This window comes from Austrofundulus limnaeus, unplaced genomic scaffold (assembly GCF_001266775.1).
Source record: "Austrofundulus limnaeus strain Quisiro unplaced genomic scaffold, Austrofundulus_limnaeus-1.0 Scaffold167, whole genome shotgun sequence".
In the NCBI taxonomy this organism is placed as follows: Eukaryota; Metazoa; Chordata; class Actinopteri; order Cyprinodontiformes; family Rivulidae; genus Austrofundulus; species Austrofundulus limnaeus.
The window spans coordinates 734,905-748,949 of NW_013952569.1; the positions used below are offsets into that span (position 1 = coordinate 734,905).

The following is a 14,045-nucleotide window of genomic DNA, read 5'->3' on the forward strand; positions in this document are numbered from 1 at the left end:
AAAATAAAAACCAAATTAAGAATTTGGTGAAATTTTTTGAGGACCACCAAGACACTTCTTGCGGACCCCAGTTTGAGAACCTCTGTGCTAAAGGACCTATCATATTGTGATGTTTTAAACAACTTATGAAAAGTTTGAAGACATTACGTTAAAAAATAATTGGAAGCCTCTTAGGTGTGTACTGCACATACTGTAATGCTAATAAATTGATCAAATGCCTAACTTTTATTAATAATTTAGTTGAAATTTTATTTTCATAAACTAGCATTAATTTTCTAAAACATAGTGTGACATGGCCTTAAGCAAACAACTCATTTTAAATTGTTGCAAGAAATGTTACTGTGATTTTAACTGCATCTATAAGTGCATCTGTCATTTCCATATTCCAGGTAAAATAACCAACCAAGGTTGATGAAAACAGCACTGTGTGGTGTCCGACTGAAGGAATCGAGACTCGTCTGCTTCCCAGCAACTCAGTAATACATCTGAACATACAAAAATCAGCTGCTGTTCAGAAGAACTCTGCATGCAAAACCTGAGATCCTCCCATGAATGTCCTCTGCAGGTGTAGTGGTTACAACTGGATAATTAATGTACAAAACATTAATAACTGGAGAGCTGTAACAGACGTTGAGCTGAGGAACAGCTCTGACATCGGCAGATCCAACACATCACCACAGACCACCATCCTCCCAGCTCTGAGGTAATTCTGTTAGTGTGAAAAAGAAACAAGACATTTTTCACAGCGGTCATTTGAAGTGTTTGCAGTCGTAGATGTCTTAATAATGACTCAGTATGATTAAAAAAATTGAAATAAAAACATTAGAGCAAACAACGGTAGAAATCAACCTAAACCAAACGTGACGCAAACTGTCTGTACACAGCATTCAGAAAAGACTCAGAACTATTTTTTGTTTTAACCGTTTTCCCAGGGTTCCTTCAAAGTGTTCAAGAAATTTTACCCTGTTGGCCTTTGACCCAGATGGAGACGAGGTTAAATGCAGATATGCAGATGGTTCCTTATCTGAATGTCAAGACTGAAAACTTTCATCTGTCCTATGCCTCCCATCAGTGAGTAAAAAATGTTAATCTTGTTGCCTTATGCTTATACAGGTTTGAGTCACAGGAAAGCAGCCTTAGCCGAGCCCAGACCGTCCTCTTCCCAACCACTTGTTTCTAAAACTAGAGTGCCAGTTGTGGTGGTTCATTTGGTAAGGATACAGTACCTCCTAGACGTCACTGTAGGGAAGTATTTCAGGCATTTCCAACCAGGAGGAGACCCTAGACACAATGAAGAGACTATGTTTCTCGTCTGGCCTGGGAATGCCTTGGAGTCCTCTCAGAAGACCTGGAAGAGGTGGTTGTAGAAAGAGAGAGGTCTGGGCCTCATGAATGTTAAGATGCATTTAAATCAGTCAGCTGATCAATGTCAAACGATGCGATTGGCTCAGATGCGCTGAGTCGTCTGGAGGATGACAGGTGCTGACAGCTGCTCATGTAAACAGATTGTCTGTAAATGACAGATTTTCCCTCATTTTGCAGGTTAGCAGATGTTTAGACGAGCTTCAAATTAATTTTCTCTCAGAGCCTGCAGGACAATAAAAACAATAAATGAAACTGGGTCAGAGCTGGCGTGAGAGACCGCACATTTTCATGTCGAGTTTAGATTTTGTAAATCACAACTTTTGCGTGAAAAGTGACGTACGCAAGTTTCTGGGCTTGTTTTGTGAGTACACAAGCTTTATAAATCCCACCCCTGGTTATTCCATCAATGGATTGTTTCTTCCCTGATGGCACGGCCATGTTCCAAGATGACAATGCCAGGATTTATCAGGCTCTTATTGTGAAAGAGTGGTTCAGGGAGCGTGAGACATCATTTTCACGCATGGATTGGCTCCACAGAGTCCATTGAGAATCTTTGGAAAGGAGATGGTCAGACTCTACCATCATCAGTGTAAGACCTTGGTGAAGAACTAATGCAACACTGGATGGAAATAAACCTTGTGACATTACAGAAGCTCATTGAAACAATGCTACAGAGAATGTGTGCCAACCAAATATTAGTGTGTGACCTTTTTTTGGTGGCAACATTTTTTTTGGCCAGGCAGTGTATTTAAAAAAAATTATTGACATTTACAAAGCTTTTTGAAAAATGTAAAATGTAAAATTATAAAACATTTTATTTCATTTACCAACAACATACGGTTAGTCTGTTTCCTCTGTTTATTTTCTGCTTTCATGCAAAATAAAGTCTTTCAGAAAATTTCCATCATCTTCTCTTTAGTTTAAATTAGATTAAACATTGTCTGGATGGATAGATAGGTAGATGTGTAACAATATACAAAAATCTCAGTTTGGTTCTTTTAATTAGGATTTTAAAAATACAATAAAATCTACACAGAAATACTCAAATTAAATGTAAATTCTAGCTAAACAATGAATTATAGGTTTTATTATTGTAAAACAAATAACAAGTCTGAGGTTAACTGAGGTAACTTACACACCCAGTAATATACAAAGTAATGTTTGCATGTTGTTTTGTTTGTAACTGGGTGTAGGGCTGTAACATTATATCCTCGAAATCCTCAAAGAAGTAAAACATAAGCTGACAGATCAACTTAAGTGAAACTAAAATTTACAATTTAAATTAAAAACAATTAATGCAACAGTTGCTACCATTTAAAACCAATAAAAATAATCAACATCAAAGACTCTCTGGTTCATCTGGGGGCCCGTTTCTGGTGGTGGGCTTTGCACCCCTGCCACTCTGCCCTCTGGTGGGTTGTGCCTTTACCCTCCAGTGCGCTGGTGGCTTTCGGTGTTTGGGGCTGAGCGCTCGGGCATGGGCTGGCTCGGTCTGGTGACTGCCTGGTGGGGCTTGGGTCCCCTGGCCCTATTGGGCCTTGGCCTGGGGGTGGTACACCCTGGGGACCCAGGCCTCTGTGCCCATACCTGGATCTGCTCTGGCGCAGTGGGTGCCAGCGGGAGCCTGTGAGTTTGTTGCTGCTGGCCCCGGGAGATAACTGTGTGGGGTCGCTGGGGGGTGGGGGGGTGCTCTTCTGGCTCTCTACTATGGTCCAATCTAGGGGGTGGGCGGGCAGTTCCCCTGCGCTGGTGCCCTTGGGGGCTCCGCACTTGGGGTCCCTCTCAGGGTCTTTGGCTCTGGTCTCCCTTATGTCTGCTTCGGGGATCTTGGGGGTCGGGTCTGTGGGTCTCCACAGTCACTATTAAATATTCCTTTGGAGAAATCTTGTATACACACGCATGCTCTCAACTGCACACAAAGAGGTGTTCAGATCCTGCGGTTTCTGACGGTCACTGAATGTGTATGTGTGTATGTGTGTATACTATATATATATATATAGCTTTCGTATGGTTTTTTAATCACTTCAGTGGAAAAAGAACTTAATATCACTTTCTTAATTTCCTCATCATCAGCGATTTTTTTAAGTAAAGAGAAAATAGAGAAAGAGGGAAAAACAAAGAGAGACGTAATTAGAAAGATTGAAATAGCGATTAGAAGTATATTAAATATACACCAACAAAACACAGGACCACACACCCAACATCTGTCCTCTCACCTGAAAAATGAATGGATAAATACATGGAGGGCATATATAAAAATATATACTGTAAAGATATACATACATGCATGCCTACATTCATACATTCATACAAATTGTAGGTATAGACACACAGACATATATACACACAGACATATATACACACTCAGTGACCTGTCAGAACCCCTCGGATCAGAACACCTGTCTGTGAGCAGTTGTGAACATGCGTGTATACACAAGATTTCTCCAATGGAATATTTAATAGTGACTGTGGAGGACCGGAGACCCAACCCCCAAGACACGAGGCAGACATAGGGAAGAACAGAGCCCAAGGAACCGAGAGGGATCCCGAGCGCAGAGCCCCAAGGGGCACCTGCACGGGAAGATCTGCCCACCCACCCCCCAGATCAGACCATAGGGGAGAACTGGGAGAGTCCCCCCAGCGACCACRYRYACAGCCCCCGGGGCCAGCAGCGACAAACTCATRGGCCCCACCGGCACCCGCCACATCAGAGCAGATCCAGGAAAGGGCACAGAGGTACGGGCCCCCAGGGCGCAGCCCCCCCCCGCCCCCAGGCCAAAGCCCAACAGGGCCAGAGGCCCCGAGCCCCAGCAGGCAGTCACCAGGCCAGGCTGGCGCACAGCCCTCCATGTATTCATCCATTTATTTTTAGGTGAGCGGACAGATGTTGGGTGTGTGGTCCTGTCTTTTCTTGGTGCATATTTAATATATTTCTTATCTCTATTTCAATCTTTCTAATTACTTTTCTCTTTGTTTTTCCCTCTTTTTCTATTTTCTCTTTACTTAAAAAATCACAGATGACGAAGAAATTAAGAAACTAATATTAAGTTCTTTTTTCTACTGAAGTGATTAAAAAAAAGCAGATACTAGTGACTGGGCTCAGCCTTAGAGCCAGGGTGAGGAGTAGAGCTGCTGGACTCTGATGAGGTGGTTCTTCTGATTCGGATACCTCCTTGGTGGTTCTCCTTGCAGGTTGTCCGGACACGTCTCACTGGGAAGAGGCCCTGGGGCAGACCCAGAACTCGCTGGAGGGATTATATATCCTCTCTGGCCTTACAATGATTTGGGCTCCCCAGGAGGACCAGTGGCCTCATGTATAAACGGTGCGTACGCACAAAAAAGCTAAGTGCGCCAGGTTCTACGCCCACGTTGGGATGTATTAAAACCAACATTGCGTGAAAGTGTGTGTAAATATATGCACACTTTTCTCCTGCTGTGAGAATGTGCGGCAGCAACGCAAAGTTTTTCAGTAGACAGTTTTAACTCACAAAGTCACGAATTTGACCTGAATCCACAGAAATATGACTCTGTTGTGTTTTCTGGATGTAAGGAGCGTCTGAACACGGTGTTAGATTTTTATTTTAGTTTCAGTTTTTATTGTTTAAACTCGAACGATGATGAAACTGAACCCCGGGACTGAAAATCATTTAGCCTTAGACAAGAAAATAGATCAGTCTAAAAATGATCAAAGAACCTCCAGTCTACTGTAAACTGTAAAGTGTTTATATTGTTGTCACGTAGTTGGAAACACGCAGAGCGCTGGCCTGCAGAGCGCACACACCGCTGAGGGAAATAAAATGTGTGTGAATTTTCTAAGAAACATTTTTAATTTTCACTGAGAAAAAAAAACGTTAACTCAGCAGATTAATTCAGAACAGCTCAGTTGTGATGATTCCTCAGCCCCACAAGACGCAACAGATTGCTGCGTAAAGTTGTGCGTATGGATCAATGTCAGCTGTTCCCAGTCCCACACCGCGGCACAAACTCGCAGCGCTGCGAGTCACTCATTTCTTCACATCAACTATTTAATAAATATTTTTCTAAGTTCTACAAAAGTCATCAGTTCCTCTGTGTTTACAGTCATTTATTAAAGACCTGTAAAGGTGGAAATGTCTGTCAGTCTCATGCGCCACTGAAAATAACAGCACACGCGCATACACACCAACTCACACACCTTTGCGTGATGTGGCAAACACATTTTTACACCCCACTACTTATTTAGATGGTTTTCTCACTCATTCTCCATTTAATGTATAATTTTCCTGCATCTAAAAATCATTTCTGATCCCACAGAGAGGACAGTCTGAGGAGAATCTCACACGCTGGACATTTTTACATCTATTTTACAGATTTAAATGGAGATGTGTCAGGGGAGGTGTCTCACGTGTGCTCAGTTCCACGTTCATTGGGATGTATAAAGGAAAGGTGCGCAGGAACCTCCGTGCGCACAGCTTTTTACATCTGAATATTTTGGTGCGACACACTTTTCTAAATTTGTCCGTACGTCAACTTTTAGTGTGAAAGCTGCGCACTCCTTTATGCATGAGGCCCCTGGAGAGGCAGGTCTGAGGTTCTCTCCTGGACCAGTTTCCTTCACAACCCGATCACGGTGTAAGGGTCAGCTTACACTTCTTATAACAAGGTTATAAGAGTAATTTAATTAGCAAGGATCTCTTTTATTTTTTGGACAAACATTTCTTTAGTGCAAGAATGAATGGACACAAAAAGTAACTCTCAGTCAGTGAATGTTTATTTGAACCATAATATGCGATTATTTATTTTACAAATCATACAAAATTGACTAGAGTACACCTGATTGTGAATAATTAATTTCCTATAAAAAGTTTTAGGACCAACAATAACAAGCTTTTAACTTCTTAATTGTTATCCACACTTAAATAGAAACACAAACGTCAGCTTAGATGTTAAACACCAGACATTTGAGGATGTTTATCTTAGGAGTTGGCAAGGAAGAGGTTAAGAAAAAGGTTGAAGAAAGCTGTTAGCTTTTCTACACTTTATCTTAAATAATGTGGGTTTAACCAGAAGGGCGAAGCGTTCTGTGCTCAGCTTTGGTCAGACCTCGACGTCACACACAGCCAGCTTTTACCTTGAGATGATGTTCTGTCACCTGCCAGGTAGATGGGGGCGCTGCTGGAGAATCTGTCTTTAGACCGTCGAACAGGGGACCCCAAGGCGTGCTCTTTGACTCGTTTACGTCCACGTCAGCCGTAACCAGAAGACAAGGCCTCGACTGGAACCCAGGTTGTAAATAAAACTTCCGTCTGGAGAGTTTCTGAAGGTGGATAAAACCAGGCGTGGTTTTTCACACTGTGAGGTTTCCCCGTTGGCGTGAAGGGGCCAAACCTGACACAGTTTTCAGCTTTTGATTCCCCGGAGAGAATCTAGTTGTTACGGTGACTGACGGCGGTCAGTCACCTTTACTCTGTCTTTTCTCAGTCCGTTCTGAGACGGGCAGAAACTGTTAGTTCCTAAAAGCTTAGAGAATCTGTGGTCCGCCCTTCAGAAGGTTAGATTAGAGAAAGAAATTATCAAGGAAAGTGTTAGTTTCAGAGCTCGCTGTGCCTCCTGAAACAAAACAAAGATTATTGCTGTTGCTGTGTGGTTCAGAACAACACATTTCATGACCCATTTAAATCATCTGATGAGTACTGTTTAAAACATAACTGAAAGAAAAATGAATTGCTTCAAGTTCAAAACATTTGCAAATATGATTCAGACAAGTAAAACACGGATATTTCATCAACTTAAACCATAAAGATTATTTTAGTTAAATAAGAATTTTTCCCACAGAAAAACCATACATAGCTGAAATCATACTGAGGGAGAAAAGAGATCTGTCCTCTCTTCTCCTGTAACTTTGATAAACATTCTCTGATTATCAAAATGTGTAATACTTTCAGTTAAGAGAACAATAAATCAAATAAGAGAAGATTCTTCTGTTTTTATCTGATTTAGAAGGAAAGTGGCCTTGGGTGGCCTAAATACAGTTCTAAGTGGAAAAGAGTTTTGTCCATTAGAAGGCCCATCAGAGGACTGAGAGTCCAAGATAGTTCCTTGATAATTTGACTCGAGGTGACCCCTACAACGGATAACAGAAAGAAGGTGGAGATGGATATTTCCCACCAATTAGGACAGGGACAACCTCAGAACTTTGTAGCATTAATATATAAAAATATGATGAAATATTCTATAGAAGACCCCTGTGGACTCTGCAGGATTTCAGTCACTGTTTGATGTTCCTCTAAGTTCTCCTTGTCTGAGCAGTGGAACTGCAGCCAGAAGACACACAAACAAATGGCCTTTTGTTTAAATGCAAATATCTTAAATGAACAAACTAGAGGGAAGTAGAAAAGAGGTTGTCTGAGAAAGCCTAAATGTTCAGAGACATGGACTCCATCCTGTTGCTCTTTATGTTGCTGCTGATCAGCAGAACTCAAGCTTATCATATTTATGGCACAGTGATGACATACTATCCAAAGAATACTTATTCAGATGGATCAGTCTCAGTAAGTGAAGCTTCTCTGTCATTCTCTTCTACTTTCAATTTTTCATTCAATTTAACCCCCTTTTCTTTAAATCTACAGGTGATTCTTCGTTACAAGTTGAACTACATCTCATGTGGTTTTGACGATTCTTGGGTTTGCAGCGGCAACTGTGGGACTGCGACTCAGAGCCTCCCGGTCACCACTGTTGATCAAAGCAGTGGTGATGGGTGTCAAAGAGAAGGAATCACAACTTATCTGCTTCCCAACAACTCTCCACTTCAACTTACGTGAGTTCACCTGTTTTTCTAACGAGTGACCAAAGCTCGTCGGATTCTAAGTAACATCTGACAATTCCTTCATGTCTTCTAAGCTAGGCTGTCTGGTAATTCCTGGACAACCAGCCTGAATGTTATTATATATCGGAGAGCGGTGGCTGCTGTTGAACTGAGGAAACGTTCTGACAGCAGCAAACCCAACACGTCACCACAGACCACCATCCTCCCAGTTATCAGGTAGTTTTAATGTTTACATCACGTTTTTTTGTATAGAAGCCACCATCTTAATGGTTCTGTGACAGTTAAGGACCTAAAATTGAAAAATATGCAGATTTTAAGTAGCAGTCTCACTGAGTTTTTACTTTTTGATCTTCACATAATGTTTGCAAATATTTAACATTAATTCCTGTAGCAAAGTTGTTGAATTGCAACAGTCGCTTCTGGTTGCACCCAGTTGTTGCGAATGAATGCAACAACAGACATCAATGCTCTTCAAAATGCAAAGCAGGGCTTTTTATCACGAGGCTTATTTAAAATAAAACTAATCAAGCCCAATAAACTCGCCTCATCTGTGAAAGCTCGCATGCAAGTGTCTTTTACTCAGTGATTTGTAAACAATCAGAGTTGACTTAAGTACAATCTGTCTTTGCTGCCGTTTCACTGAATTCTTTAGTGATCGTGTCGAGCTTTGACATGTTTGTAATCAAGTAGTAAATGTTGACTACGTCTTGTAGCACAAAGTAAATAAAATTAGCATGTTTCAAATGAAACTGCAGCATGAACATTTGTCAACTCAGAAAAAAAAACACAATTCTGGTGCTCCATAAATTATTTTAACTAAATAATGGGTTCCAGAGACTATTTTAGGAGGGTGTCTCTGTTAGATCTTAGAGCTACATTTGATACAACTGATCACAAAATTCTATTACTTGTTGCTTGAACATGATTGTGATTACAGGAACAGCTCTAAAATGGTTTACGTTACATTTATTTGATAGATTCCTGTTTGTTAATGTTAATAATGAATCATTTTCTTACACCAGAGTTAGTCATGGAGTTCCTCAGGGTTGAGCTCTTGGACCAATCCTCTTTACTTTATATATGCTAGGTAAAGTTATTAAACAGAATGGGATAAATGTTCATTGTTATGCTGATGATACTCAGTTATATTTATCCATGAAACCTGATTAATCTAATCAGTTATTAAACCACAATCATGTCTTAAAGACATAAAAACCGGGATGACTCAATCTGTTGGCTTCCTTAGATTGATTTTTTGAACAGTGCCCTCAAATGATGTTTGTTACTTTGAGCTATATAAATAAACTGAATTGAATGAAAAAAATTGTCTTGCAAGTTTTTAATATGTTCAAGATTCATGGGACATGAGAAGCTTTGTGATAATATGAGACATTTCCCTTACAAATGAGAAACAGAGGGTTTTTTCAAGGTAAAAGAACTTGTTTCCTTGTTTTTGAGCACATTTTACTTTCTCAGGTCAGACTGAAACATGGAGAGAAAAAATGCAGTGGGTTGCTTTGTTTATGTCGAGCTCGCATGCAAATCCCTCCTCCTGTGGTTGATGGAGCTTCATTCATCCTTGTCTACAAAAGAGGTGTTTTGGTCACGCAAATGATGATGCAAATGGTGTGAATCTTGCTGGGGATCAGATCATCAGTTTTTATGATCGTGATAATGAAACTGCTGTAATTTAAAACATTCAAGCTTTAGTTCAGTTAGAGACGTCTTGTTTATGCCTGAAGTTCTGAAACTGTTCAGAAGTAATCTAGAGTGGCTGTAGAAGACGAGATGTCTTATGAAGACAAACAGAAAATTAGGTCATTTATGAGGATGTACTTTCTAAATATCTTTTATGATTTTTAGAGGAGGAGTTATCAACAAAATAAAAAAAAATACTATAAATAGAATGAAAAACCAGGAAGAAAGCTCTGAAAGATAAGTCCGTTAAGCTTGTGTTTTATTTGAAAGTCAAACAGTGTTTTAAAAAGTGCACTTTTTCACAGGATACTTTTTGACTTTCAAAGGAGGTGTATTTAAACATTACTACAACAAGTGACCTTTGTGAAAACATGAAGTGCTGATAATGTTCCTAAGAATTTGGAAATATTAAACATTGTTTGACATGAAGCCATAATAATAACATATGCGCTGAATCAGAACCCCAAAACAAGACTAACGCAGCCATTAAAATGCAGCAATAAAGTAAAAACTGACCATTTAAAGCCTTGTGTAAATAAATTCATATTTTCTTGCTCTTTCAGACTTCCTTCAAACTGTCAGAGAAATATTAACTTGTTGACCTTTGACCCTGATGGAGACATAGTTAAATGCAGATATGGAAATGATATGTTGTTTGAGTGTGACCCCTGCACACCACCACCTGTCCTCAGTGTCTCATCAGTAAGTAACAGCTGCTAATCTCATGGCAGATGATAGGTACAGCATATTCGTATATGACACATGCCTGTGATATAAAATCATAACATTGTCTTACAGCTGCTAGTATTGATACTGTATGCCAGTCTGTGGACAATAAGATGTGTATCTTAAAACCCTGCAAATGATTTGATTCATTAAGATGAATAAACAGCAAAAAATAATACTTTATGATTTATAATCACAATATAATTTATTATTTAACCATGACACAATTCAGACTTCAATTATGATACGATTTATTCTTTAATCACAGAATTTTATTCATGATTTGATTTATCACTTTATGGCAATGCAATTCAGCCTGGAATCATGATATGACTAAGCCTTGAATTACAATAGGATACAGCCTTTAGTCAGTATATGATTCATCTTTAAATTGTGACACAATTCATCTTCAAATTGTGATATGATTCATTTTTAAATTGCGATATGATTCAGACTCAAACATGATTCATCTTCAAATTGTGATATGATTCATTTTCACATTGCGATATCATTCATCTTCAAATTGTGATATGATTCATCTTCAAATTGCGATATGATTCAGACTCAAATTGCAATATGATTCATCTTCAAATTGTGATATGATTCATCTTCAAATTGTGATATGATTCATCTTCAAATTGCGATATGATTCATCTTCAAATTGTGATATGATTCAGACTCAAATTGGGATATGATTCATCTTCAAATTGTGATATAATTCAGACTCAAATTGTGATATGATTCATCTTCAAATTGTGATATGATTCATCTTCAAATTGTGATATGATTCAGACTCAAATTGGGATATGATTCATCTTCAAATTGTGATATGATTCAGACTCAAATTGTGATATGATTCATCTTCAAATTGCGATATGATTCAGACTCAAATTGTGATATGATTCAGACTCAAATTGCGATATGATTCAGACTCAAATTGCGATATGATTCAGACTCAAACTGCGAAATGATTCATCTTCAAATTGTCTTACGATTCAGGGCTGAACCGTCATATTATTTGACTTTGAATTGCAATACCATTCAGCCTTGAATTCTGATATGACTAAGCCTTAAATCGTGATAAGATTCAGCCTTTATTCATCATACAATTTAAATTTGAATCGCAATACAACTTCTACCTCGAATCACGATATGATTCAACCTCAAATTGCGATACTATTCATTAAATTTTTTTCCCTGTCCTCTTGCAGTCCTGCACTTTGTCATTCAGCCCGAATTCAAGCAGTAGTGAAAATTCATACGCAGTCCAGTTGATGATGGAGGACTTTCCCCATCAGACCATCACTCTGACTCACACCAGTGGTTCACAGGAGGTGAAAACTACCAGCAGTGCTATCAGCAAGATACCCATCCAGTTTCTTTTGAAAGGTACAGACCTGGGTTCTGTGGTTCATGGCCACAAACATCTGCTCTTTGGAGACTAAAAACATCATCTGTGTACAAATGTCTCAGTATAGTTTGAGGTTTATCTGGTATAAGAAATCACATTTTTATAATATCTGTAAAATAGGAAGAGTAAGTTTTACCTGAAGTAGCAACCTGACATTTGCAGAAATGATTTTACTTTCTGAAATAACTGTCGCAGAATAATTTGAGTGTAACGGAGTCACTTTGTTGACAGACAGGTTTGTGTTTTATTCAAGTTTGTTGCTTTCTTGTTTTTCTCCAGTGCTTCCTTTAATACCGTCCTGCACCGAAGGTCTTTACCTGCCTAAATTTGTGCCTCCGACTCCAGACAACGGAGCTCAGATCAACATCACAGTTAATCAGATGGTGGAAATCCCCATCATCGCACAGGCAACTGCGTCACAGTAAGGAAACAAGTTTAAAGTTAACATAAATGTGATCATAGAGTCAAGGAAAACAGCTTGACTTTGATTTTTGGACAGCATTGTACTTCCTGTTTGTTAAAGGATCATTGAGCTTCTGTTCAGTGGACCGTACAATGTGATCAAGAGTACATCAGGATCAGGACGGTACACACTGACATGGACCTCCTCTGACAGTGAAAGTGGACAGAGTCACTTCATCTGCTTTGCCGTCCAGGCGAGGTCTGTATCTTCTCATATCAACATCACATTCTGAGTCTTGCTGCCTTCCATTCATCTTATGACTGTAAGATGAGACAAACTTTATTTTGTTGTGGTTGACTGAGCATCTACATGAGTTGTATGATAATAATAAAGCTGTTCTGAAATATTTCCACAGCTACTCCAGTTTTCTGTATCAGTCTGAGCTTCGATGTGTGATGGTTCAAATAAGTGAGTTGAATCTTTGTTTCATGTTTTTTAAACTCTCATCAGATTTTCCCAGCACTGATCCTGTTTCTGATAATCTGCTTTTCTCTTCACAGTCCCACCACCACCACGTAAGTTTGAAGAATATGAAGCTGATCTAGAACCTGCACAGTAACAGAACTGCCTGTAATTTGAATTACTCTGATAAAACGTTAAATCTTTGTCTCCAGGTTTTGTTTATTCTCTCAATTTAAAAATCTCAACTGCAATGTCCCTGGAGAACAATAAGGAGGTTATTGAGAAACTGGTTTGTAAATTTATATTTGAGATCTACGTATCAGAGTTTCATGTTTATAATCTGGAACTGGTTTTATCTCAGCAACATGTTTTTTTTTTTCAGGTTAAAGATGAGTTGATCAAACGAGGGCTGACATCAGAAATGAGCGTACGACTTCTGAGGAAACGCTTAGTTCAACTTGCAGCATCCTCATCTAGTGGCTAATCATGGCGATACACCTACTCCCTGGAAATGTTTCTTTAAATTTGGATTTAACCCATTTTTTATAGTATATAAATATATGTTTGTAAATAATACACAATACACTTTAATATAAATGTTTGTGTTCTACCTGATTAAAACCTGGAACTGTGTTTAAACCAAGCATGTGAATCCATCCAAATATATAATTCTTGTATTTATGCTCAAACAAAAAGTGAAGGTTGCCACAGTGAGGAGTTATTTTATTTCAATGGGAAAGTTGGTTAAATGTTTTTCAAGAAAATCTGTAAACATACTTTTTCTGTTTTGAAATATTTTTTGTGTAAATAAACTATATGCTTCAGTGGAAACACATGGAGCAAAGAGGAAACTCATGATTGTGAACTCTAGTGATTAATATCTAACTTTAAGGACTGAAGGCTTCAGTGGTGCCAATGCCAATAGAGCGCTTGGTGTTGTCACCCCAAACAAAATGGATGAGTGGCTCCAACAGAACCCAGGAACAACCTCAGAGAACTCTATCCAGAAAAGCTCAGTCCCAGGAACAGTTCAGAAACTGAACAGAACCCTCAAAGCTCTGGTAGAGGATCTGAGTTTGAAGAGAACTGGAAAAACGTAGGGTAAGAAATAAATCTCTCTCTCTCTCTCTCTCTCTCTCTCTCTCTCTCTCTCTCTCTCTCTCTCTCTCTCTCTC

At 39.1% G+C, this 14,045-nt stretch overlaps 1 protein-coding gene across 1 annotated transcript; it reads left to right on the forward strand.

Annotated features, from left to right (window-relative positions):
- The first annotated feature begins 7,425 nt into the window (after nt 1–7,425).
- Nucleotides 7,426–13,776, forward strand: LOC106523841 (uncharacterized). The gene is made up of 11 exons (XM_014017417.1): nt 7,426–7,895; nt 7,974–8,161; nt 8,249–8,386; nt 10,432–10,570; nt 11,806–11,983; nt 12,285–12,426; nt 12,529–12,666; nt 12,824–12,876; nt 12,969–12,983; nt 13,083–13,159; nt 13,253–13,776. The coding sequence occupies exons 1-11, from the start codon at nt 7,764–7,766 to the stop codon at nt 13,352–13,354; spliced, it is 1,302 nt and encodes a 433-aa protein (XP_013872871.1). The 5' UTR covers nt 7,426–7,763; the 3' UTR covers nt 13,355–13,776.
- Nucleotides 13,777–14,045: the final 269 nt, after the last annotated feature.